The sequence below is a fragment of the Macrotis lagotis genome, chromosome 1 (assembly GCF_037893015.1).
Source record: "Macrotis lagotis isolate mMagLag1 chromosome 1, bilby.v1.9.chrom.fasta, whole genome shotgun sequence".
NCBI lineage: Eukaryota > Metazoa > Chordata > Mammalia > Peramelemorphia > Peramelidae > Macrotis > Macrotis lagotis.
The window spans coordinates 275,162,253-275,185,629 of NC_133658.1; the positions used below are offsets into that span (position 1 = coordinate 275,162,253).

Below are 23,377 nucleotides of genomic sequence, written 5' to 3' on the forward strand. Positions count from 1 at the left end.
CAATAAAATAAAACAGTGGATAAGCCACAAATCATTCCTCCTTTTATCTTAAAGTCATCACAGAATAGGTCTTCCTCTCCCACCCCCCATATTTACATCCCTAATTCAGTTTGCTGGAGGCTTGCATTTTAAAGGTCTAGGTTCAATTGATGGGGGGGAGAAGGAAGATTAATTGGACTAATTGCTTTTTAGAGATCTAGTGGGGTACCTAGGCAGACTATTGAGTCTCTCTGAGCTTTTCATAATGAATTGAATTTCCTAAAAAGCAGAAGCCACAGCTTGGAGGGGGCGTGGTGGGTGTGGAATAAGGGTGGGGTAAGGCCATATGGAGTCCCATATGTTAGCTTAACTGCTAGCTTTGAGGTATGGGGCCTAGTACCCAGAAAAGGGGTGCATTTCTGGGAGGTATTGAGGAGTCTCAAAGAATCTTGTTGGGGGGAAAAAGATTATGGTGCTTCTGGTTCTCAGCCTCAAAATACTCAAGATGGGTGAGTTTCCTGTGATTTATGGTCTCATTGTTTTTTCTGAGGATGATGTCCTCAGAAATCAGTATCCACAAGGGGGATCTCCCCAACACCATAGGTGAGGAATTCTCACCTATTCCAGCTGTCATGTCCTTGGGCAGAAGAGAGGTAACTGAGAACTAATTTAGGTGATTCCAGATTCTATCAGCTCAGAGCTCAATCTACTCTCCCCTCGGAACCCTCACATCCAATGTTACTCCATTGTACAAAGCCTTGTTTATAGCAACATCAACCATGGTCAATGTGGACACTGTGCTTTGCTTAGAAAAATAATTTTCCTACCTGTAAAATGAAAGATGGGATCAAATGACCTCTAATCTTCCCTGTAGCTTTAAATCCTGTGGTCCTAGGATGAGCAGAACCGATCCAGCAATAACAACTTGAATATACAGGTAAGGTCCAGAGAGAAGAACTTATCCCAGATTCCATCACAGAGCTGGGCTACAACCTGGATCCTCTGCTTCCAAATTCCATGTTGTTGTTGTTGTTGTTGTTGTTGTTTTCACTGTTTACACAACACTGCCTTTAAATCCATTAATGACATAAGCTATGACTCTTGCTCTGGTTCTAAGATGGGGCTTGTCTTGTGGAGCAAAGCCTACGAGCTCATCCCAGGATCATTCAAGGGAAAACCTGGGAAGCAAACTGTGGAAATTCAGTTTGGATGCCCCAAATGGGCAAAATGTGTATAGCATACATGGGCACATTTAGACATAGATCCATATGGATACCCCCTCACACATACACATTCATTCACATGCATACATTCACATTCTCCAAAATGTATATACACAATATGTAGAAAATATAAGCATAGATATTCACACATATAGACACAAATTCATAAATTCACATGCACAAAAGTACACATTTATCCTGATATACAGACATACACAGATGCCCTCCTCTCTGCCTCCACTCCCCAGAACATTTCACTGGTGACAGTCTGAGAGGTATTATTCACTCTCTTTTGTATCCTCATGGGCCATGGGCCAAAGCAGGATTTAAAGATTATGTCAGGTCATAGAGTTCCAGCCCAATCTGCACTATTAGATACAAGAAAATCTGGATGACTTCCGGCTTCAGTCACTCTTCCCTGCCCCCAAAGGACTCAAGGCAAAGCCATGAGTATTTGGCTTCTCTAAAGAGGAAGGGAAATAATGATAGAGACTGTAGCACCCAAAGACAAAGATCTATTTACTGAGCATCAAATGCCCAGGATAATAATGGTCATTTTGGGACTGCTTCTAGCCAAAGCAGGTCCAGACATAGACACAAGCATAGAGATCTTTGTGTACTGAAGCATGTTTTGTAACAAGTTGACTAGCCCTCATCTCCCCCCAAACTCCTCACTCTTTCCTGGTATGGACCAGTTTGTAGGCTCTGAGAGAATTACTGGGATTTGACAACACTGAGGCAGGGGAATTGGGGGAGGGAAAGGAAATCTCTTGCACAAAATTCCCAAGAGAACAAGGCAGCTGTGTGATTGGGGTGGAGGAAGGGAAGGGATGTGGTGTGGGAGCAAGGGTGAGAAGTAGAGGGGGTCAAAAGAGGGAAGGGATGTGGGAGTAGAATAGTGTTATTTATGAAGGAGGTTTTTGTTACACAGTCCAATTCCTCAATGACCAGAGGAGTAGAGTTGAACTCCTAAAGCCTGCTATCTCTGATTGGAGGATGAGCCCCTACAGAGAGATATTGTCTCCTCCCCACTTTTCCTATCCCTGTAAAATGTTCAAAGACTCCACTATTTGACTAGGTATGGAATTTAGAGTCAAAATTTGAAGCTCTGTCTACTTGGGTGGAGAGGACTTGAGAGATCATTTTGAATGATGCCCCTCAGTCCTCAGATAACCATTTAACTGTTCAAGCTGGCTATCAAATAGTATCACTTGATAAATGTTAGTGTTAGAAATATTTTTTACAGTACTATAAGGATTGAAAGTTTGGGTTCACTCTACTGAAATGTGACCCTGTAAAATGTAATTCCTCATTTATTCTTTTTAATTTTAAGTGAAGGGATTGGAGACTGACCTTTGGTGTTTTGAAAGGTCAAGAGACTGACCACATGCCAGATTTTGTTTCTTCTGCCTAGGATCATTGGGTCTATAGTCTTTCAGCATATTTTCTTTTGGAGATGGGTTATAGAAATCTTTTTCATATTATCTCTCTATCTACAAATAATCTTTCTGTCCATTTTATTGATGATTTTTTAATCACTATAATTTTTCAATGATTCTCCACTTCTCCACCCTCTATTATAACAAAAAAAATTGAGTTAAAACAAAATCAACAAATTAGCCATGTCTGATAGCATATACCTCATTCTGTACCTTCTTACTGCATTGATTAGAGTTCTTAAATTGTTCAGTGTTGTTTTTTTCCCCCATATTACAATCACAACCTTACTTTCAGGTACAAAGCTCCCAAAGACATTTTCAAAGTTTCCTTTGCTGGAAGGAGAAGCTTCCATACATGTGTGCTGAAAATTGAAGAAAGAAGAAAGACTGAGGGATTCCTATTAGTAGGACTAAAGTGCAGGGGATCTTGTCTTGAGGACTTGACACACTAATGTCTATCCTACCTCTGGGAGGGAAGGGAAGACTTGATTCCAATGTTAAACAAATAGATAAGTGTTTGAATTTATTTACACTGTATCTTACTGTGGGGGAAGTGAGATAACCTTGGTGTGAATATTCCCTTCACCCAGATCCTAACGTCTCTTATCCTATGGTATTCTTGTCCTTGCTGTCTTATAAATATCCTGTAGAAGAATTATCCAATGAATTCTAAGTGTTCCTTTTTCTTCTTTAAGTATTTCCATTGGTGTTCCTGTCCGTTAGTACTGGGATGTCCATTGGCTTTCTCTCATTCTCACTACATGACCTCTTTGTCCGCTTGTACATATCCCTGATAATGCTGTGTATGCAAGTTATCATTGTAACCATTGTAACCATGTTGCAATGTACTTAGGTCCACTGTAATCCTCCCATTGCCCTGTGGGTCATCTGTAATTTTCATACTTCTCAGATCATGGCTTCCCAGATCTAGCTTGAAGAATATTCAAGTTACAATTTTTTTTAACAATTATGTAAGTGTTGAGACCTTGGGCTCTCCCTACTGAGGCTGAAATATGACTCCATGAAAGGAGATTTAGTACTTGACCTCTGCCTTTATTCTTTATAATTTTAGGTAAAGGGATTGAAGACTCTGACCTAAAGGTCAAGAGACTGAGGCCTTGCCAGATTTTTGCAGCCAAGTAAGTAACAGTGACCTAAGAAACAAGGAGTGATCTTTAGGACTCAGACCAGTGGCAAATGAGATGAAAACTTAGTGGGACCAATGTTATATTGAAACTCTACTAATGGTTGGACCACTTTCCCCAGTGCCTAAGTTATAGGGGAAAGTGTCCATGAGATATTGGGGTGGGACAGGAAGGGAATAATTTGTACATTAATTATTACTACAACTTCGAAATAAGTATCCCTTTTAAAATGCTCATTGATGTTAAGTGGCTAAATGAAATTGAGATGCTGGTTACTGGTACCTAACAGTGGGAAGTATGGGGTTGATGGGGACTTGAGTTATTACAAGATAAGCCACCCTTAAACACCTCAGGGAGTCTTAAAGGGAGATCTATTTGACCTGGCTCTGGGAGAGTGAATCAGAGATATTTGCTACAACTGTAAAACAAATAAACCAAATCATCCAAAGAATGTGATTGAAAGTATATAACACTTCTCCCTTTCACAATTTATTATGCTATGTGGTACAACAGATAAAGTACTGGATCTGGAAGACTAATGTTCCTGAGTTCAAATCTGGTCTCAGACATTTACTAGCTATGTGACCTCAGGACAAGGCACTTAATCCAGTTTCCCTCAGTTTCCTCATCTCTAAAATGAGAGGCAGAGGGAAATGGCAAACCACTGTATTTATCATTTATTTTTACCAAGAAAACCTCAAATGGAGTCAGACATGACTGAACAACAACAAAGATTTGGTTGTCCATTGATTCCTTCAAACTGTGAAGTGTCTGAGATAAGTGACTTGCTCAGTCACATAATTAGTATAAAACATGATTTACCCTGGCCTATGATAATTTCAAGTAAATTGAGGACCAGTACATATGCTAAGTACTATTGATATAGGCTGCCTCCCCACCCCATATAGAAGGAATTGAGGAGCTGCTTCTGGGAAAATTGGAGTGATATTCAGTAATAGTGCCTTGGAAAAACTTCGGAGCATGCCTAGACATTCTGTTCTGGTCTGCTAACAATATGATTAGAAGAGGCCTTTCCATTTAGCTGCATAGCTAGAACTGGGGGTGGGAAGTGGGTAGGGGAGCACTAGACAAAGAAAGCCAAAACTTTTCTCTTTGGGTGCTCCTTGGTGGATCTCAGTTCCTGCTTTGACTTTGTGATGGAATCCACTAGTGAGCTCCTTGAGAGCAAGGACTATTCATTTTTGTATCCCTGGTACTTAAAACAATGTCTGGTGCATAGCAGGTGTTTAATAAATACTTGTTGATTGATGTACTAATAGCATCTAGTACAATCCTATTAAAGGTAAAGCTCCTTTGAGGCTAACATGTAGCATTATGAAAATGGGCTTTATTGCTGTGCCTCAGTGTTTGTTATTTGATTTTAGATGGAGGAATTGAAGGGTCTGCTTCTGAGTTTTCTTCTGAGTTTTAAAAGGCTTGAAGAATGAGCCATCTAGGTGTCTTAGCATCCAAGTCTCCCGGTCTGGAGAATCCAGGGTACCCATAGTCCATGGCAAGTTTGGAAAATAGCCCAGTATCAAAGAGCATTCATTAGGATACTGTCCATCTATAACTGAGACAAGGATTTACCTGAAAGTCATTTCACATAAAGGGAAGAGAACACTTCTAACCCCTCAGGGTATCCCTAAAATCCCAAAGGAAAAATGCAGGCTCTGGGGTGATGTGCCAAAGCATGCTTGCTACACAGGTTCATGCTATTCCTTAAAAAAGGTGGGTGTTCAAAACCTGTGACCCATAGGCCTCATGGGACCCTGAAAGCCCATGCCTGAGACCTGTCTCACCTAACTAAGAATGGGTGAGCACATGCACCAACATTGCAACATCACGATCCAGCTTAAACATTAATTAATACTGCCTGTGACAAGTTTTTGTAGGATAATGCAGCCCAGAAAAGCTAAAAGATTGGACTCCATGCAAAACAAAAAAGGTAGTTTCTTTTTATGGTTCTGATAACTTACATTGGGGAAGTTCCTCTTAATGCTAAAACTAATCATCTTTTATGCCACTCACTTCAGTTTAGGGGAACTATCTTAGAGTTGCTGGGTCACCCACATCCTTTAATGAAGTTCCACAGTACATATCTCCACAGAAAGGAGCCCAGCTCTATGGAAAGCTACATTACATTTCCTCTCTACATAAGCAAGATGCTTCTGTCTCCTGTAACCTCTGGTTTAGGAATAAAATTAACCCACCTTTAGGAGCTCCCACTTCTGCTTACTTAGAAAGAAGTGAGCAAGCCACTTAACCCCATTTTCCTTGCAAAATCCTAAAAAAAAAAAGAAAAGAAAAGGAAAGAAAGAATATAGAGAACTTCACTCTGAAACACTGCAGGAATCTGGGGGAAGGAGTGTTGGGTAGAAGTGGAATTTGACAACAAAAAAATGTATATTTGGGCCAAGAGGATTTTTTTTTGACCTGAGAAGAAAAGTTTCAAATGCAAAGGGAAACACCATTCACAGTTAGGTCCCAGTTTATTCTCTGAGGGCACTTTATGACTTACTTAGATCTCCTATCCAAAATTCCACAGCCCTCCTGGTCTAGGTAAAGATAAAGCCCTTTCTTTAATTCAATAAAATTTCTCTTATCTCTCCCCTTCCTCTCTATTCTCACTGCCACCATGCCAAGCCAAATCCTTATTGCTACTTTCCCAGATTAACTATGAAATCAATTGCCTTCATTCTCTTCCCTCTAATTTTTCTTCATACTGCTATTAGATGAATCTTATTTATGTATAGATCTGTTCATATCTGCTAACCACAACAAAATCATTACCTATGGAGTAAAGTTAAAATTTTTTTTTTGCCAAACATTCAACACCCTCTATAGACTTGTGGCATTCTATTTCCAATTTTATCTCATATAGCTCTCTTCTACATACTCTAGGCTCTGCCTAAATTGAATTATCCCTGGTATACAACCTATACCTCTGTGATTTGCTCATTCTGTTTCATATATCTTTAATGTTTTCCCAATCCCGACCTTTACCTTATTAGATTCCTTATTGTTGTTGTTCAATAGTGTCCAACTTTTATGATCCCTTTTGGGATTTCTTGGCAAAGATGCTGAAGTGGTTTGTCATTTTCTTTTCCAAGTCATTTAACAGATAAGGGAAACTGAGACAAACATGGTTAAGTAATTTTCCCAGGGTCACACCTGAGGCCAAATTTGAACTCATAATGATGAGGCCTGGCACTCTATCCTCTGTGATACTTGGCTGTTTATTTCTTTAAAATCCAAGTAAAATGATACCTCCTCCCCAATAGCATTTCTCCCTTCTGATCTCAGCATGATATGATTATAGATCATAAGATTATAGGTCCAACCCCTTCATTTTATAGATGAGGAAAATGGGGCTAAGTGACTTGCCCAGAATCACACAACTAGTATTTGAGGCAGGGTTTTCATCCGTCTTCTGATTCCAAGCCTAATGTCCTATCTACTACAAGATAAAGTCTCTCAATAAACATTTGATTTACATCATAGTTATTTCTGCATATGATAACTACCAGACCCCAAAATCCATTGGGGCTTTTTTAGCTAAAGTTTGTATCTCATTTAGTACTTGATGTAATGGGGGAGTAAGACCATGAGGACTCACTGTTTATGGATTAGCTAATCGTGGAAGGTTATTCTGAACAGTTTCAATGTTTTGTTTGCTGCTGTTCTATCATTTGGAGGTTTAGTGGCCTTTCTTTGGGCCAAGAGTGATTGAGAGGCTCAAGCAGCTGTTGGAGAGGTTGGTGCTATGACTTGATTGGCTGAGAGGTTGAGGCAGAATCTAGTGGGTTTTGAGTGAACACACAATCTCTCTTCCCTGCTGGCTCTCAAGTGAAGAGGACTGGTATGAGTCATCAGGTGAGGACAGTGGTTATCTTATCTCCCAACCTGGCTGCCATGTGTTTCTAAGAACACTGAACTTATTTCTTTTGTGCTGCTTCTCTCCTGATTTTAGGTGAATTCTGAGAAGGGAGTGCCCAGGTGCCCATGGAGACGGGGAGATCTATCAAGGCCACCTGAAGTCCCACAAACTAGTGTTCCAAAGTTAGTAGCAGCAGCCAAATAACCTTTACCCGGACCATCAATGGATTGATCTGTCACTTAAGACAGTTTCATAAGGAAGTAGGTTAGTTTACTAAGTGAGAGATTCTCCTTTTAAGGACACCAACTGTAGAAGCAAACTTGATGGAACTTTGTGAAGGGAAAAAAAGGACTCTCAAACCCAGGAATATTGAAATATTCCTACTTCTCACATGTTCTCTAGATACATATCTCACTGCCTTTGTACATTAAATTTCAAACCATTTTCTCCAGGGACCTGGGGTAGGGAGGTGGTAGGAAGAGGAGAGTGTTTCTACTGGCTTGAGAAAGAAGATTTTGTAATTATTATTCTTGCTATAACTTGCCATGCTTCTAGTTGTGTGACCCTGGGCACTATAAATGCCAGCCATGGTTATTATTACCTTCTCAATAAATTCCTTTTGCAAAAAACTAACTGATGCCAGCAGGTTGATATTGGAGACATGTCAACTAGTTAATTGCAATTTGGAAGCATATCAGATGGAAGCTTGACAGTGATAACATTAGCAACCACATCCCTTATAAGAAATAACACTTTCTAGAAACCAAATCTAATAGGGTTTGGGAGAGTGAGTCTGGAGAGAATGCTGCACAAACAACATAATCTGTACATAGTTGGTAGTTAATAACAGCCAGCTAGGCAGTCCAATGGATAAAACCCCTGACCCAAGAAGACCTAAGTTCAAATTCCATTTTAGAAACTTATTAGCTAGTATGACATTTAATCTCTAATTGCTTCAATTTCCAAATCAGTAAAATAGGGATAAAAATAGGATCTACCTTTGAAGTTTGCTATGAGGATCAAATGAGATTTTTATAAAGTGCTTTGCCAACTTGAAAGTGCTATGTAAACACTATTATTATTAATAATGGTTATTTATTAATAAATATTTGTTGAAATGAATTCCATGGAAAATAAGGGTTTCAAAAAATTTATGGGAAAATTAAAGGGAAGATAAAACAATAAAATATGAAGTAAAACTTAGTCAAATCATCATGTGTACAGTGAAGTTCTTCCATTTAGCTGCTTATGGTACCAAAGTCTAACCTTCTCCTCATTAGGTCTGAATGTATTGTTCAGTATTGTCTGACTTTGCAGTCATAGGGCCTGTATTCAAGTTCTTGCCTGTATGAATGAGTAAATTATTTAAAATCTCTGGGTTTCAGTTCCTTCATATAGAAAAATGTGCCAATGTATGTGCTGAGTGCTGGGGACACAAAATAAAAGGAAGGGAATTGGATTAGGTTACAGGTAGCAAATATGTTGCCTCTGGCCACATGTAACCCAACAAAATTTCACAATGTGACCAGAACCAAATTATAATATATTGGGAAATATTTAATGAATATATAATATTTAATGAGTAAAAATATGATAAAATACAGATATTATTATATTGTAAAACCAAGTCAAAACTGGAATCCTTATGTATGGATTAATGTCTCCCATTTCTATCTGAGTTTGACATCTCTGGGCTAGGTAATCTCTAAATTCTCTTCATGCTCTAAATTTAGATCATAAGATTATAGGTCCAACACCTTTATTTTACAGATGAGAAAATGGGGTTAAGTGACTTGCCCAGAAAGTTCAGCAAAAAAATTGTCAGTTAGAACATTGATTGTGGGATCATATACTTAGTCCTGAAAGATAATATAAATACCTTCTGAACAAACTGAAGTCAAGAGAATAGAAGTGACTTACCCCAAGTCACATAGATTTTAAGTCCCCTAAGTCCAAATCAAGAGCTCTTTCTACTATATGAAGGTGTTGGGAGATGCTCATCCATTGAGCTGAGTTTTATTCTTCTCTTGGGTTACACTGGAACCTATAAACTTGGCAGACATTCATATATCATTTTTTTCTCTCCTTCCTTTGAAGTGAAGACCACCAAAGAGTAAGAATGATAAAAAAGGCAGGAGAAAAGTAGTTTCTTCTTTGTCATATAGAGGAAGGCATGTTGGAATTAGAGAATATGGATCCAAATTCTGATTGTCTGACTTTGGGTAATCCAATTTACTGTGCAAGTGGGTACAAGTCACTCAACCTCTCTGATGCTTACTTTTCTCATATTCAATTCAATTCAAACATCTAATAAATTCCTACCAAGTGTCAGTCAATGAAGATGCAAAAAAGAGGCAAAAGATAGTCCCTCCCTGCAAGGACTTCACAATCTAATGGGAGGGGGTAGAAAATATGTAAACAAATATAGACAAACCAAGCTATATACAGGGTTATAATAAAAATAATTAAAATAAGAAAGGCACTGGAATTAAGAGGGGTTGGGGAAGGTTTCCTGTGGGAGGTGGATTTTAGCTGGGGAGGAGTAAAAAGAGAGTTCCAGTCATGAGAGAATGTCCAGAACTAAGGCATGAAAAGTCTCTTCATGGAATAGCCAGGAGATCAGCATCACTGGATCAAAGAATATGTGTGGGGAGTAAGGTGTAGGAAGACTGGGGGTCAGGGCTAGGTTATGAAGGGTTTTGAATGCCAGACAGTATTTTGCATTTATTCCTGGAGGCAATAGGAAGTTATTGGAGTTTACTAAAGATCATTTGTAATGCATAGTTAAATTAACTCCTTTATAGGGTCAGTGTGAAGGAAGCACTCTGGAAACTTTAATATTCTATACAAAAATGAGTTCTCTCTTTGGCTGAACATCTCTGGTAACCCATCTGGATCTTTAGAAAAGATGAAAGTGATACATACATATCATGAAATGAATATTAGATGAAGTGAAAAGGCCTGCTTTCAATTAAGTCCTTAGTGCTGATACTAAATTGTGTGATTTGAGGCAAGTAAGTTAAGCCTCAGTCCTTCAATTTAGTTCCCTATTTCTTAGTGGTTCTTCTAAGCCCAAGGGTATGAATTCTGAATGGGATTTTACTTGGTTTTGGGGGGTGGGGTCAGGCAATCAGATTCCCAAATCAGGGGCAGGTCTCTTCCACAAACTATTCTTTTTAAGAAAGATTTTATTTATTTTGAGTTTCACAATTTTCCCCCAATTCTTGTCCCCCCCCCCCAAAGAAAGCAGTCTGTTAGTCTTTACATTGTTTTCATGGTATACATTGATCTAAGTTGAATGTGGGGGCGGCTAGGTGGCATAGTGGATAAAGCACTGCCTTTGGAGTCAGGAGTACCTGGGTTCAAATCCGATCTCAAACACTTAATAATTACCTAGCTATGTGGCCTTGGGCAAGCCACTTAACCCCATTTGCCTTGCAAAAACCCCCAAAAAAAGAATAAGTTGAATGTGATAAGAGAGAAATCATATCCTTAAGGAAGAAAAATAAAGTATAAGAGATAGCAAAATTACACAATAAGATAACTTTCCCCCCCTAAATTAAAGGTTATAGTCTTTGGTCTTTGTTTAAACTCCACAATTCTTTCTCTGGACACAGGTGACATACTCCGTCACAGAAAACCCAAAATTGTCCCTGATTGTTGCACTGATGGAATGAGCAAGTCCCTCAAGGTTGATCATCACCCCCATGTTGCTGTTAGGGTGTACAATGTTTTTCTGGTTCTGCTCATCTTGCTCAGCATCAGTTGATGCAAATCTTTCCATGCTTCCCTGAATTCCCATCCCTCCTGGTTTCCAAAAGAACAATATTGTTCCATGACATGCATATACCATAGTTTGTTAAGCCATTCCCCAGTTGAAGGACATTCATTTAATTTCCAATTCTTTGCCACCACAAACAGGGCTGCTATCAATATTTTTGTACAAGTAATGTTTTTGCCCTTTTTCATAATCTCTTCAGGCTATAGATCCAGCAGTTCCACAAACTATTTAAAGACAATACAAGGACTGAGGGAAATGGAGAAGTAGAGACTGAACTCAGGTAGTTTTGGTCAAAAGAAAAGTTCCAGATGCTTAGGATAATTGAGATATCTTAAGGAGGATAGGAGCTGGGCGTCAAACCACATCTTCCTTGGGGTATCCCAGACTTCCTGAGTTTGAAGATCTAAAGGTAATTTTTAAATCTTTAAAATTCTTAAAGGTATGGACTGTCTCACTACTTCAGGCAGAACTAGGAGGGTATCTTATCAACCAATTAATGAGCCTTTATTAATTGCCTATCTGCCAACCATTAGAAACACTGGGGATATAAATATACAGATAAAGCTGTCCTTGCTCTTCCTTTGAATTTCTGAATTTAATGATGCTAAGATTTTCCTCATGGACTCTGGAGATTCATGATATTCTCTCCTACTCAAGATTATTTCAGATGTCCTGTGCATCCAAGAAACTATAATTCCTTTGGATAAAAACCAAAAAGATTGAAGAGTAGTTCAATCAATCCTAAATATGACCCAGCTCTGAGAGAACTCTGTGATTATTTGAGGGAGAATAAGGCTATCTAAATCTCACTTGTGTATAGGATTCCCCAAATTTTGATTTAGATAAATTAGAGGTTCACAATCAGATATCTAGGTCATTCCTATGAGGGAAGGACTAAAGCACAATATAAACCTCCAGGGGGCGCAGATCCTTCAAGTTCCTTTAACCTAAGTGTAGTTTATCAAATACTGATCTGTTCTCAAACTTTTGTGTTTCTTTAAAAAAACTCCTTTTTTTAAAATTTTGTTTTATTTTTTCACGAAAAAAAAAATATATATATATATACATACATGCAAATGCATCTTTCTGTAAGCTTTTGAATTTCACATTTTTCTGCCCTCTCTCCTTTCCCTCCCCTTTCCCATGACAATGAGTAATATGATATAGGTTTTACATGTATAATCATGTTTAAAACTTATTTCCAATTTATATATATTGTGAAAGGAGAATCAGAACTTAAGGGGAAAAAAAACCATAAAAAAGTTTTAAAAAGTGAAAATAGTATACTTTGGTCTACATGCATATTCCATATTTTTCTCTAGATATGGATGGTATATTCCATCATAAGTCTTTCAGAATTGTCTTTGATCACTGAACTGCTGAGAGGAACTGAGTCCATCATAGTTGATCATCTCATAATGTTGCTATTTATGTGTACAATGTTCTACTGGTTTTGCTCACTTCACTCAGCATCATTTCATAGTCATCAAGTCTTTACCAGCTTTTCTAAAATCTGGTTGCTCATGATTCTTTTTTTTTTTTTTTTAGTTTTTGCAAGGCAAATGAGGCTAAGTGGCTTGCCCAAGGCCACACAGCTAAGGTAATTTTTTTAAGTGTCTGAGGCAGGATTTGAACTCAGGTACTCCTGACTCCAGGGCTGGTGCTCTATCCACTGTGCCACCTAGCTGCCCCTGCTCATGATTCTTACAAAAGGACTCCTATAAATATTTTTGTACCTGTGGGCCTTTTCCCCTTTTTTTATGATCTCTTTGAAATATAGAACTAGTAATGGTATTACTGTATCAAAGGGTATGAGCAGAGCCTTTTGGGCATAGTTCCAAATTGCTCTCCAGAATGGTTAGATCAATTCATAACTCCACCAAACATGTATTAGTGTCCCAGTTTTCCCATATCCTCTGCAACATTGATCATTTTCCTTTTTTTTTGCCACATTAGCTAATCTTATAGCCAACTCTAGTTGCTCAGAGTTGTTTTAATTTACATTTTTCTAATCAATAATGATTAAGAACTTGTTTCAAATTAGTATAGATAACTTTAATTTCTTCCTCTGAAAACTGCCTGTATCTTTGATCATTTATGAATTGGGGAATCTTTACAGTAACTCTTAAAAATTATTGCATTTATTCTAAAGAACTTTAGTTCATATGAAGTTATATGATGGTATTTATTATATTATAAATTAAAATGTCTTCATATAATTACAAAAATGGTTTTGATCCAATGGACCCTCCTGAGAATTACTGTCCTAAGCTGTATGCTGTAAAGAGAAGGCCTGAACAAAAAAACTAAAAAGGGGCAGATAGGTGGTGTAGTGGATATAGAGCACTGGCCTTGGAGTCAAGAGGACCTGAGTTCAAATTTGACCTAAGACACTTAATAATTACCTAGCTGTGTGATCTTGGGCAAGTCATTTAACCCCATTGCCTTGTAAGAACAACAACAAAAAAGAGAAGGCCTGGATTTTTCAAAAGAAGTTTTGTTAAATCAGTGATGCAGATACAAAGGAAAATAGCATATCATTCAGGATCTTCAGAATATATAGTCTAAATCTCTCAACAAAGGAAGGCTTGGCTGGCACAATTTGGGGGCTACTATTCTATTTCCTTCTTTGATTTCTGCCTCAGTCCTGTTTTAAGAGCCTTGGGTGAGAACAGTCCTTCCTTATCTGATCCCAGGGCTTCCTCCCAAGATCAGTTTCCTTGCAGTGACTTGTAGCCTGATCTTTCTTAGAAGATATTCTCTCTTTCTAGGGTTCTGGCTCCATATGTTTTAGTCTCATTCCTATTCTATGACCCCATGGCTTTGCCCGGAGGGCTGCTGCCACACCCATATGCTCCCACAGCCAGGAGGAGGCTATCTCCCCTTCCTGTTGCCTAAACATGCCCACCAGTTTCTGCCAGTTCTTTGCCAGGGAAAGCAACAAAGAGGTGATGCCTGCCAGGTCCTAGGAGACTATTCAGCCCTGCCCACTTCCACAAGTCACCCTATGGGAGGGTGGGACTCCTGAGGGTTAGAGGAATGAGTGGCAGCAGTATGCCAGAGGCTGTTTAACCTGCTTGGGAGAGCTGAATGTTAAATTTTCTGTGTGAGCATTTCATCTCATAAATTGACCAGTGTTACCAATCAGGGTTTGATCTATTGCTTTGTAAATTGTCTAGACTTAACAAAGGGATGGAGAAACTAATTGTTAGATGTAGATTAAACTTAAAAGTTTGCTCTATGTCCATTTTTCTAGAGATCTGTTTTTTTAAGCATTTACTAGCACATTCCTGGGTGACAATGGTGGTATAAGAGGAAAAGTTCCTAGCCTCAGGCTCTCTACCTTCCTCAGAACTCCATAGCTAATAAGTTATTTGGGATACTTTCTGTATGATCTTCCAGATAGGTGGATTGATAGTCACATGAGTTATATGCATGTCCCAAGTCTAGGTCAGGAGGTTCTAAGAGAAAAGCATGCTGGTGGGTACAGAGATACTTTCATATGTACAGGAGCAAGAAAGTGGAATATGAGAAAGTGTGGGGGAAGTCAGGAGATTTTGCCCTCAGATTCTGATAATTTTCTCTTTATCTTCTACTGGTTCTGAAGCCCTATGGCTGAGACATCCATTATACCATACTGAATGACCTCAGTCTAGTCTTCCTCCCACTGCTGAATGTTTTAGGACAGAAGTGGAGGTTCATATATGTCACAGGATCCATCTAACAGTGGTTTCTAAAGTCAAGGTGACCCTGAGAAGGGAATAAGCTCTGTATCAGCCCCTGCAAACCCAACCTCATCCAACTGAAGTTGAGCTTCAGCCAGTCTCCTGGAATCTTTCCTCTGCTTGGGCTATGAATGTCTCTTTCCTTCTCACCTCCTCAGCTCTCTGTCTAGGGCTGGGCTGAGAAGGGGAGCCTTTGAAAATAACTGTGATGTCCATATAGAGAAACTATCAAGTCTTCTCTTAGGAGTAAGTCTCAGGGATTCCTATGTATGCACATCTACATGTATTAGGTGTGCCTTTGATCTAGAGATATGCTGGTAAATGTTTAACACCCAGTCCTTAAAAGCAGGTGACACTTTTAAGTTTAATCGGCATTATTATCATTTTCTTCACCCTTTTCTTAAGCTTAGATAATCAACAAAACAATAAATCCATTGTTGTTCAGTTGTGTTGAACTCTTCCTGACCCCAGTTGGAGTTTTCTTGGTAAAAATAATGGATTAGTTTGCCATTTCCTTCTGTGGTTCATTCTACAGATGAAGAAACTAAGGCAAACAGGACTAAGTGACTTGCCCAGAGTCACACAGATAGTAAATGTCTGAAGCTAGATTTAAATTGAGGGAGATGTATCTTCCTGACTCCAGGTCCTTTTCCATGTTGATGATTTTCAAATTTTCCTAACTGACTTCTAATTTCACTTCAACTGCTTTTCAGAAAATTCCAAATGATGTCCAATAGATTTATCTTAAATTCAATACTTGCAAAATGGAACTCATTATTTTTCCCCCATACACTCCCTATTTCCTAATTTCCTTATTACTTCAGAGGACAAGACTATCTTCTCAGTTTCCTCAGGATCATTACCTAGAAGTTATCCTGGATTCCTTGTGATCTCAGCCCCTTCTCTTCCTCCCATGTCCAATCTATTGACAGTGCTTAGATTTCACTTTTGTGACATTTCTCCAATATGCCCCCTTCTCTCCTCTGCCACTGCCATCATTCTAGTACAGATCCTTATAACCTCAAACCTGGAATATTTCAGTAGTCTGTTGCTGGGTCTGTCTGTCTCAGATCTCTCCCTAAATTCCAATGCATAGCCACTAAAGTGCTTTTCCTAAAGTATAGGACTGATCAGATCCCTCTCCTCAAATTCAATACGCTCTAATGGTTCCCTATCACCTCCAAAATCAAATACAAAATGCTCTATTTAGCATTCAAAGCCCTTTATAACTTAACCCCCCTCTCTTATTTTTCCAGTTTTCTTATACTTTATTCTCCAACACATATTCTTCAGTCCAGTGATACTGGCCTCCTACCTGTTTCATAAATAAGATACTCCATCTTTGAGCTTTAGCCACTTTCTCTGGTTGTCCTCCATGTATAGAATGCTCTTTCTCTACTCCAACTACTGTCTTCCCTGACTTTCTTTAAATCTCAATTAAAATCCTACCTTCTACAAGTAATCTTTCCTAACCCCATCTTAATTCCTGTGTTTCCCCTTTGTTAGTTCCTATTTATCTTGTACATAGTTTGTGTTTTGTTTTTGTTTGTATGTTTTCTCCCCTCTTAGACAATAAATTCCTTGAAAGCTAGGACATACCTCAAAGTTTTACAATATTCCTCAAAATATATGACAACTGAGGTATAAATATGTGCCTGAGTGAGGTTTTAGCAAAGTTGAAAGGTAAGGAGGAATGAAGAGAGAGAGAAATGTAATGTTAAATGCCTTAAATGCAAGATTAACATCTTAGAAAAGTTCAGATGCTTGAAGAGCATAATTGCATATGAAAAGCAGGGCTGCTAGGAGGCACAGTAGGTAGAATGACAGGCCTTCATCACCTTCCTGAGATAAAATCTGAACTCAGATACTTACTATCTGGGTGACCCTGGGTATGTCACTTAGCCCTGTTTGCCAGATGAGCTAGAGAAGAAAATGACAAAACTACTCCATTGTCTTTGTCAAGAAAACTCCAAATGGTGTCTTGAAGAGTTGGACATGACTGAACTAAGTAAATAACAGCAAAATTCTCCACTTTCTCTTCATTCCCTCTGCCAGTAGCTCAAGGCTCTTGTGAGGATTGAATACCATAATAATTGTAACACAAGAGGGTTCAGCAGCTAGGTAGTACAGTGGATAGAGCACAGATCCAATCTCAGAATAATATTTTTGAATATATAATGTGCTATTACATATGTGTATTTTGAATATATAATATAAAATACATAAGATTGCAAAGTAAAACCATTGTAGTGAAGTTATAATCAAAATATTCTAAAAAACCCAACCTCCTCGTTCCTAGGCTAAAAGATGCTCTTGTAGGTGATTTCATCAGCTTCTCATGGATTCAAATATCATCTCTGAATCTACATATCTAGCCCACATCTTTCTTCAGTTCCAACCTTACATCACCAACTCGCTGATGGACATTTTTACTTGCTTGCCTAGCTTACACTCGACATGTTCACAACAGAATTTCATCATCTTCCTTCTAACCCACCCTTCTTAACTTCCACACTATTGCTGAAGGCACCATAATCCTTTCAGGTGGATTCACAAAGTGCCCTGTGCGAAGCTCTTCAAAATCTAGCCTCAGATTCCTTTTCCAGACATTAGTACTGCTTACAAATCCTCCCTTTCAGCCCAACGGGCCCACTTCACTCCTCTGAAATCCATGTCCTATCTTCTTGTCTTTAAGCGGGCTGTTGCAGACACTTAAGCTTTTCTCTCGCCTTTGATTTCTGGAATCCTCGGCCACTTTCATTTTCCTGTCACAGTACCATAGCTCTAGTATAATCTCCTAACCAAAGACTTTTCTGGACCCCTAGTGCTACCCGCTATCGTATTTATTCATCTGTGTGCCTATGGTTTCCCAGGGCAGACATAATTTCTTTTTTATCATCATAGGCCCAGGTTCTAGCAGGATACCTGGCAGATTTTAGCAGGTGCTAAATAAATGCTGGATGAACGACCTGAATTGTGTCTGCTTGTGTCTGTCCACGACTTGGCATCTTTGAGTGTTTCCGCTGCGTGTAGTGCGCCTGTAGTGGCTGAAGGTGCGAACTTGTGCGCATGTGCCCAAAGGATGCTCCCGCATTCACATTCCTACGGCGAGATCCCTAGCGCAAAAAGTTCTACGCATGCGTAGACACTCATCATCAGGGACTACGCCATTTTGACAGCGTCGAGCCGGAAGAATTAGGGAAAAGCGCTTCCTGTTAACTTCCAGAGAGGAAGAGGCGGGGTGGGGCGTCGCAACGGAGACGCCTTTTACTTCCGGGTTTCGGGTGACGCACTTCCGCCTGCTCGGGCTCGCGCGTCTGGGACGTCTCAGTCTCGGAGGAGCGAGCCAGGGGTCTCCTCCGCTTCCGTGGTGGTCCGCCTATCTTCCCGTTTTCAGCCGTCACCATGAACAAGAAGAAGAAGCCGTTCTTGGGAATGCCCGCGCCCCTTGGCTACGTGCCGGGGCTGGGTCGAGGGTGAGTGGGAGCTGTAGCGGAGTGAGGCCGGGTCCGACCTGGAGCGAGGCGGCCCTGGGCCCACGGAAGCGGTGTTCCTCCTCATCCCTTCCCCGCCTTCTTGTTGTTGCCCTCCCCGTCCTCGGCGTGGGGGAGGGGGCAGCTTTGGAGGCTGCTCTGGGGAGGGCCAATCTCTAAAACTACAAAACACAGATTCACTCCCCCCTTGACCTTCCCCTCCCTCCTCGCTTTCCTCTGCCCCTCTCTGTCTCACCCTATTCCTCTCCCATCTCCCTCTCACCTCTTGTCAGATTTCCCCGCAGGACTTAAACTTCTGTCCGCTCTTCTTATCCATCTTCCCCAAATAAGAGTCGTCTCATGACAATACTTTCTGTAGTTCAAACTATATTTCCATTATGTTTCAGGCTTTGCAAAGGATTTTTTCTTGCGACTCTGAAGTGACTTGCTGCAAGCACGCATCAAAACTACGTTTTACAAGTTGTATAAACTGGAGTTTAGGGAGTTAGCCGATTTGCCACCTTAGACCACTAAATGGCACTGCAAGGGTTTTTCAACTTCACGATTCCTAATGCAGCCCAGGGCTTTTTCCCGGTGCCATTCATTCAAGCTCAGTTTCTTGACCCTGAAATGGGCAGATTGTAATATCTCATTCTGTCTGTTTCCCTCCCTTTCCTCTCACTTTCATCTTCCCACCTATAGCTCATCTTTCCCGTTTTCATTCCATTTTCTCCTCTGCCTGAATAATTTATTCAGTTAGGAGGAAAAAAAAATACTGAATGGCACTATCCTTTCAAAAGTAGATCAGAAGTTTCATCTTCCTGTACAGTTTATAGCATTTAAGTTCTGTTTTGAGAACATAGCAATGATTATTTACTTATCTTCATTGAAGTAGCTCCATGACATTTTAAAATTCCTTCCCCTCCTCCCCTCCCCGAATATTAGTGCTTTCCCTCTCAGATTTTGTCCCATGTGTTTAACTTTGCATGTTTCTATCTTTCTTGTATGCTCCTTGTGGGGGGGGGATTATTTTTTGCCTATTTATGTATCCCTCAGCATCCCAAAACATGTTAGATGCTTAATAAGTACTTTTTGACTTGATTGAAATCTATTCAGAAGTAATTTGGCTTTGTGTATAGAGGCTGCACTTGGATTCTTACTTAATAAATATGTAACCATACAAATCACTTAATTTTTTTTTTTAATTTTTGCAAGGCAATGGGGATAAGTGTTTGAGGCTAGATTTGAATTCAAGTCCTCCTGACTCCAGGGCCGGTGCTCTGTCTACTGTGCCACCTAGCTGCCTCCACTTAATCTTTCTGAACCATAAGTTCTCTACATATAAAATGGAAACAGTAATAGATGTACTTACCTCTAAGGGTTATTTTGGGTCTGAAATGAGACAACATGTAAATCACTTTGCAAACTTTAAATCTCTGTATATGTGTTATATTTTGATATCAAACAAACCTCTTAGACATTGGTTAAGTGATCATACATGAGTAACTGAATCCGTGCCATTTTCTACAGAGCCACTGGTTTCACTACTCGGTCAGATATTGGGCCTGCTCGTGATGCTAATGACCCAGTAGATGATCGACATGCTCCTCCAGGCAAGAGGACTGTAGGGGACCAGATGAAGAAAAACCAGGCTGCAGATGATGATGATGAAGATCTGAATGACACTAACTATGATGAGGTGATAATATATATTGGATCTTTCATGAATTTTTTTTGATAACTCTTACCTAGGAACAGAGACTTTCTAAGCTCCCCTTGCTGTTAAGCCACTGTACCAGTGCGAGAGAGTACTTTAGGTAGCTGATTTTTTCTTTTTTATGTTTTAGCTATTTATGAAACCATGAAGTGAGAAAGGATAAGAATAAATTGAAATGTTTGTATAGCTTTTTTCTCTTTACAAAAGAGATCTTTGGGGTGGCTAGGTGGTGCAGCGGATAAAGCACTGGCTCTGGAGTCAGGAGTACCTGGGTTCAAATCCGGTCTCAGACAGTTAATAATTACCTAGCTGTGTGGTCTTGGGCAAGCCACTTAATCCCATTTGCCTTGCAGAAAACCCCCAAAAAACAAAAACCTAAAAATAAGAGATCATTTATGTTTTCTACTATACCAGAATAACAGGTAAACAGCAAGAATATTGTTTGCATTAATGTAGCATCTTGACTTTTTAAAAAATTAATATATTTTGTTTTATATTATCTGAATTTCTCAATGTTTTCTTCCATCCTATCCTGAACTATCCCATATAATAAATAATAAAAAAGAGGAGTAGAAAGTTGAGTAAAACTCACTAGGATATCACTATTCTGGTAGTCCCCTTTGCAAAGAAAGGAGATGTGTTTTCATATCTGTATCTGTTCCTTGAGACCAAGGGCATTTTGTATTCAATGTGAATAATAATGAAAATTGACTAGTTTGGTTGCTGATTTTTTTATTTGTTATATTTTTGCACTGATAGTGCTTCTGATTAGTAAAGAATCCATAATTTCCTCTAGATACACCCTTCCTTCATCTGATTACACTCACTCTATTTCTATCTTGTGATCTTAATATTAAACTTCTCTCTGGAGTATCTCTTCAATACTCTGGATCCTCTTTTTCTTTGAGTATTTCTTGGGTACCAATTCACTACTGAACAGTACATCTATTGTTCTTTTTTCTTAAAATTTGACCACTCCACCTTTTTTTCCAGTTGTGTGTATTTGACAACATTTTTTTTACACAACTATTTGAACATAAGTCATCAATAATTAAATACATCTGACCTACTTAAACTTTCCATATTTTTTTTTTTAGGGTTTTTTTTTGCAAGGCAAATGGGGTTAAGTGGCTTGCCCAAGACCACACAGCTAGGTAATTATTAAGTGTCTGAGACCGGATTTGAACCCAGGTACTCCTGACTCCAGGGCCGGTGCTTTATCCACTGCGCCACCTAGCCGCCCCCCCATATGTTTTTTATTACTCTCTCAGTACCCTGTGCTTTTGAGTTTGAGATTGTGGTATTTTGTGATTTATAATTGTAAAGCAATACTTCCCAAATTAAGGTTTTATTCTTTAAATAGAATAGAAATTTAGGCTTATGTTGACAAGGGTTTAATCCTTATTTCTGTTAATGTTTATGTTAAAGGAGTAAATTAATTTAGAAATTATTTATTTGGATCTTAGTTTAATGGTTATGCTGGAAGTCTTTTCTCAAGTGGTCCTTATGAAAAAGATGATGAGGAAGCAGATGCTATTTATGCTGCATTGGACAAAAGGATGGATGAAAGAAGAAAAGAAAGAAGGTAATGATAACTTTTGCTTCATACTTTTTTCTTTATTTAATTTCTGAGAATAGCAAGATTTGTAGACTGGTAGTATTTGGTTGGATCACAAATCTAGAACTGGCAGGGACTTAAGGGGCCATCTAGTCCAACCTCTTTACTTTTTAACAGATGAAGAAATTGAGACTGAGAGAAGTTAAGTGATATGCTTAAAGTCACATGGGAAGGATCAGAGGTGGTCCTTTGAATGTATTTCTGCTTTCACTTTTTTTAAGAATGCTCGTAGGAAACTCACCAAAATCACATTATGATCTTGGAACTTGAGTAGTGGAGTCAGAACGTCTTGAGCTCTGTACCTGTTTATACCAAAAATTCACATTGATATTTTTCAACAAGTATGCCTCAGTTTTCATATCACTAAAGTAAGTAAATGCAAATGTTATCTGACTAAATTTGTCACTTTTCTAATCCTTAAGGTGATAACATCTCCTATAAGATGGCATTAGTCGTTTTGATTGACCTACCACACTGTTGACTTTTTGAACTTGTGGTCCATTAAAACTAGATTTCTTTTAGACCAACTTTTTTTTTTTGGTGGAGGAGCTTTTTTTTTGAATTTTTTTTTTTTGCTTAATAGTATTTTTTCCAGTTACGTATAAAGATAGTTTTCATTTTTTGTAAGATTTTGATTTCCATATTTTTCTCCCTTTTTTCCTTCCTTTTCCCCATACCCCCTAAGACAGCAAACTATCTGATACAGGCTATTCATGTACAATCATGTTATTCATATTTCCATATGTCATGTTGAGAAAGAAGTATAAGAACAAAAGGGGGAAAACCATAAGAAAGAAAAAAAAACAAAAAAATGAAATTAGTATGCTTCGATCTGCATTCAGATTCCATAGTTCTTTTTCTGAAAGTGGTTGGCATTTTCCATTGCAAGTCTTTTGGAAGAAGAGCTAAGTATCATAGATGATCATTGCACAATGTTGCTGTTACTATGTATAGTGTTCTGTTCACTCAGCATTAGTTCATATAAATCTTTTCAGTTTTATTCTGAAATCTGCCTTCTCATCATTTAGAACACAATTGTATTTCATTACATTCAAATACCACAACTTGTTCAGCCTTTCCCCAAATGATGGGCAATCAGTTTTCAGTTTTCAATTCTTTACCACCACTGAAAGAACTGCTATGAATATTTTTGTACTTATGAGCCCTTTTCTCTTTTTAATGATCTCTTTGGGATATAGACCCAAAAGTGATATTGTTGGATTAAGGGATATGCATAAGTTCATAGCCCTTTAGGCATCGGTCTATATTGCTCTCCAGGATAGTTGGATCAGTTCACGCTCTACCAAAAAGTGCATTAGGGTCTCAGCTTTCCCACATTCCTTCCAACATTGAAAATTTTCCTTTTTGGTAATATTGGCCAATCTGAGTGAGGTGGT

The 23,377-nt window shown here is 38.8% G+C and overlaps 1 protein-coding gene across 1 annotated transcript in view; it reads left to right on the top strand.

Annotated features, from left to right (window-relative positions):
* Positions 1-18,459: 18,459 nt before the first annotated feature.
* PRPF6 (pre-mRNA processing factor 6) overlaps positions 18,460-23,377 on the top strand; it is a 75,367-nt gene continuing 70,449 nt past the window's right edge. Inside the window, exons 1-3 of the mRNA XM_074210524.1 lie at positions 18,460-18,648; positions 20,176-20,344; positions 21,829-21,947. Coding sequence (XP_074066625.1) covers positions 18,578-18,648; positions 20,176-20,344; positions 21,829-21,947 — 359 coding nt within the window. The 5' untranslated portion in view covers positions 18,460-18,577. The remainder of the gene's footprint in view (positions 18,649-20,175; positions 20,345-21,828; positions 21,948-23,377) is intronic.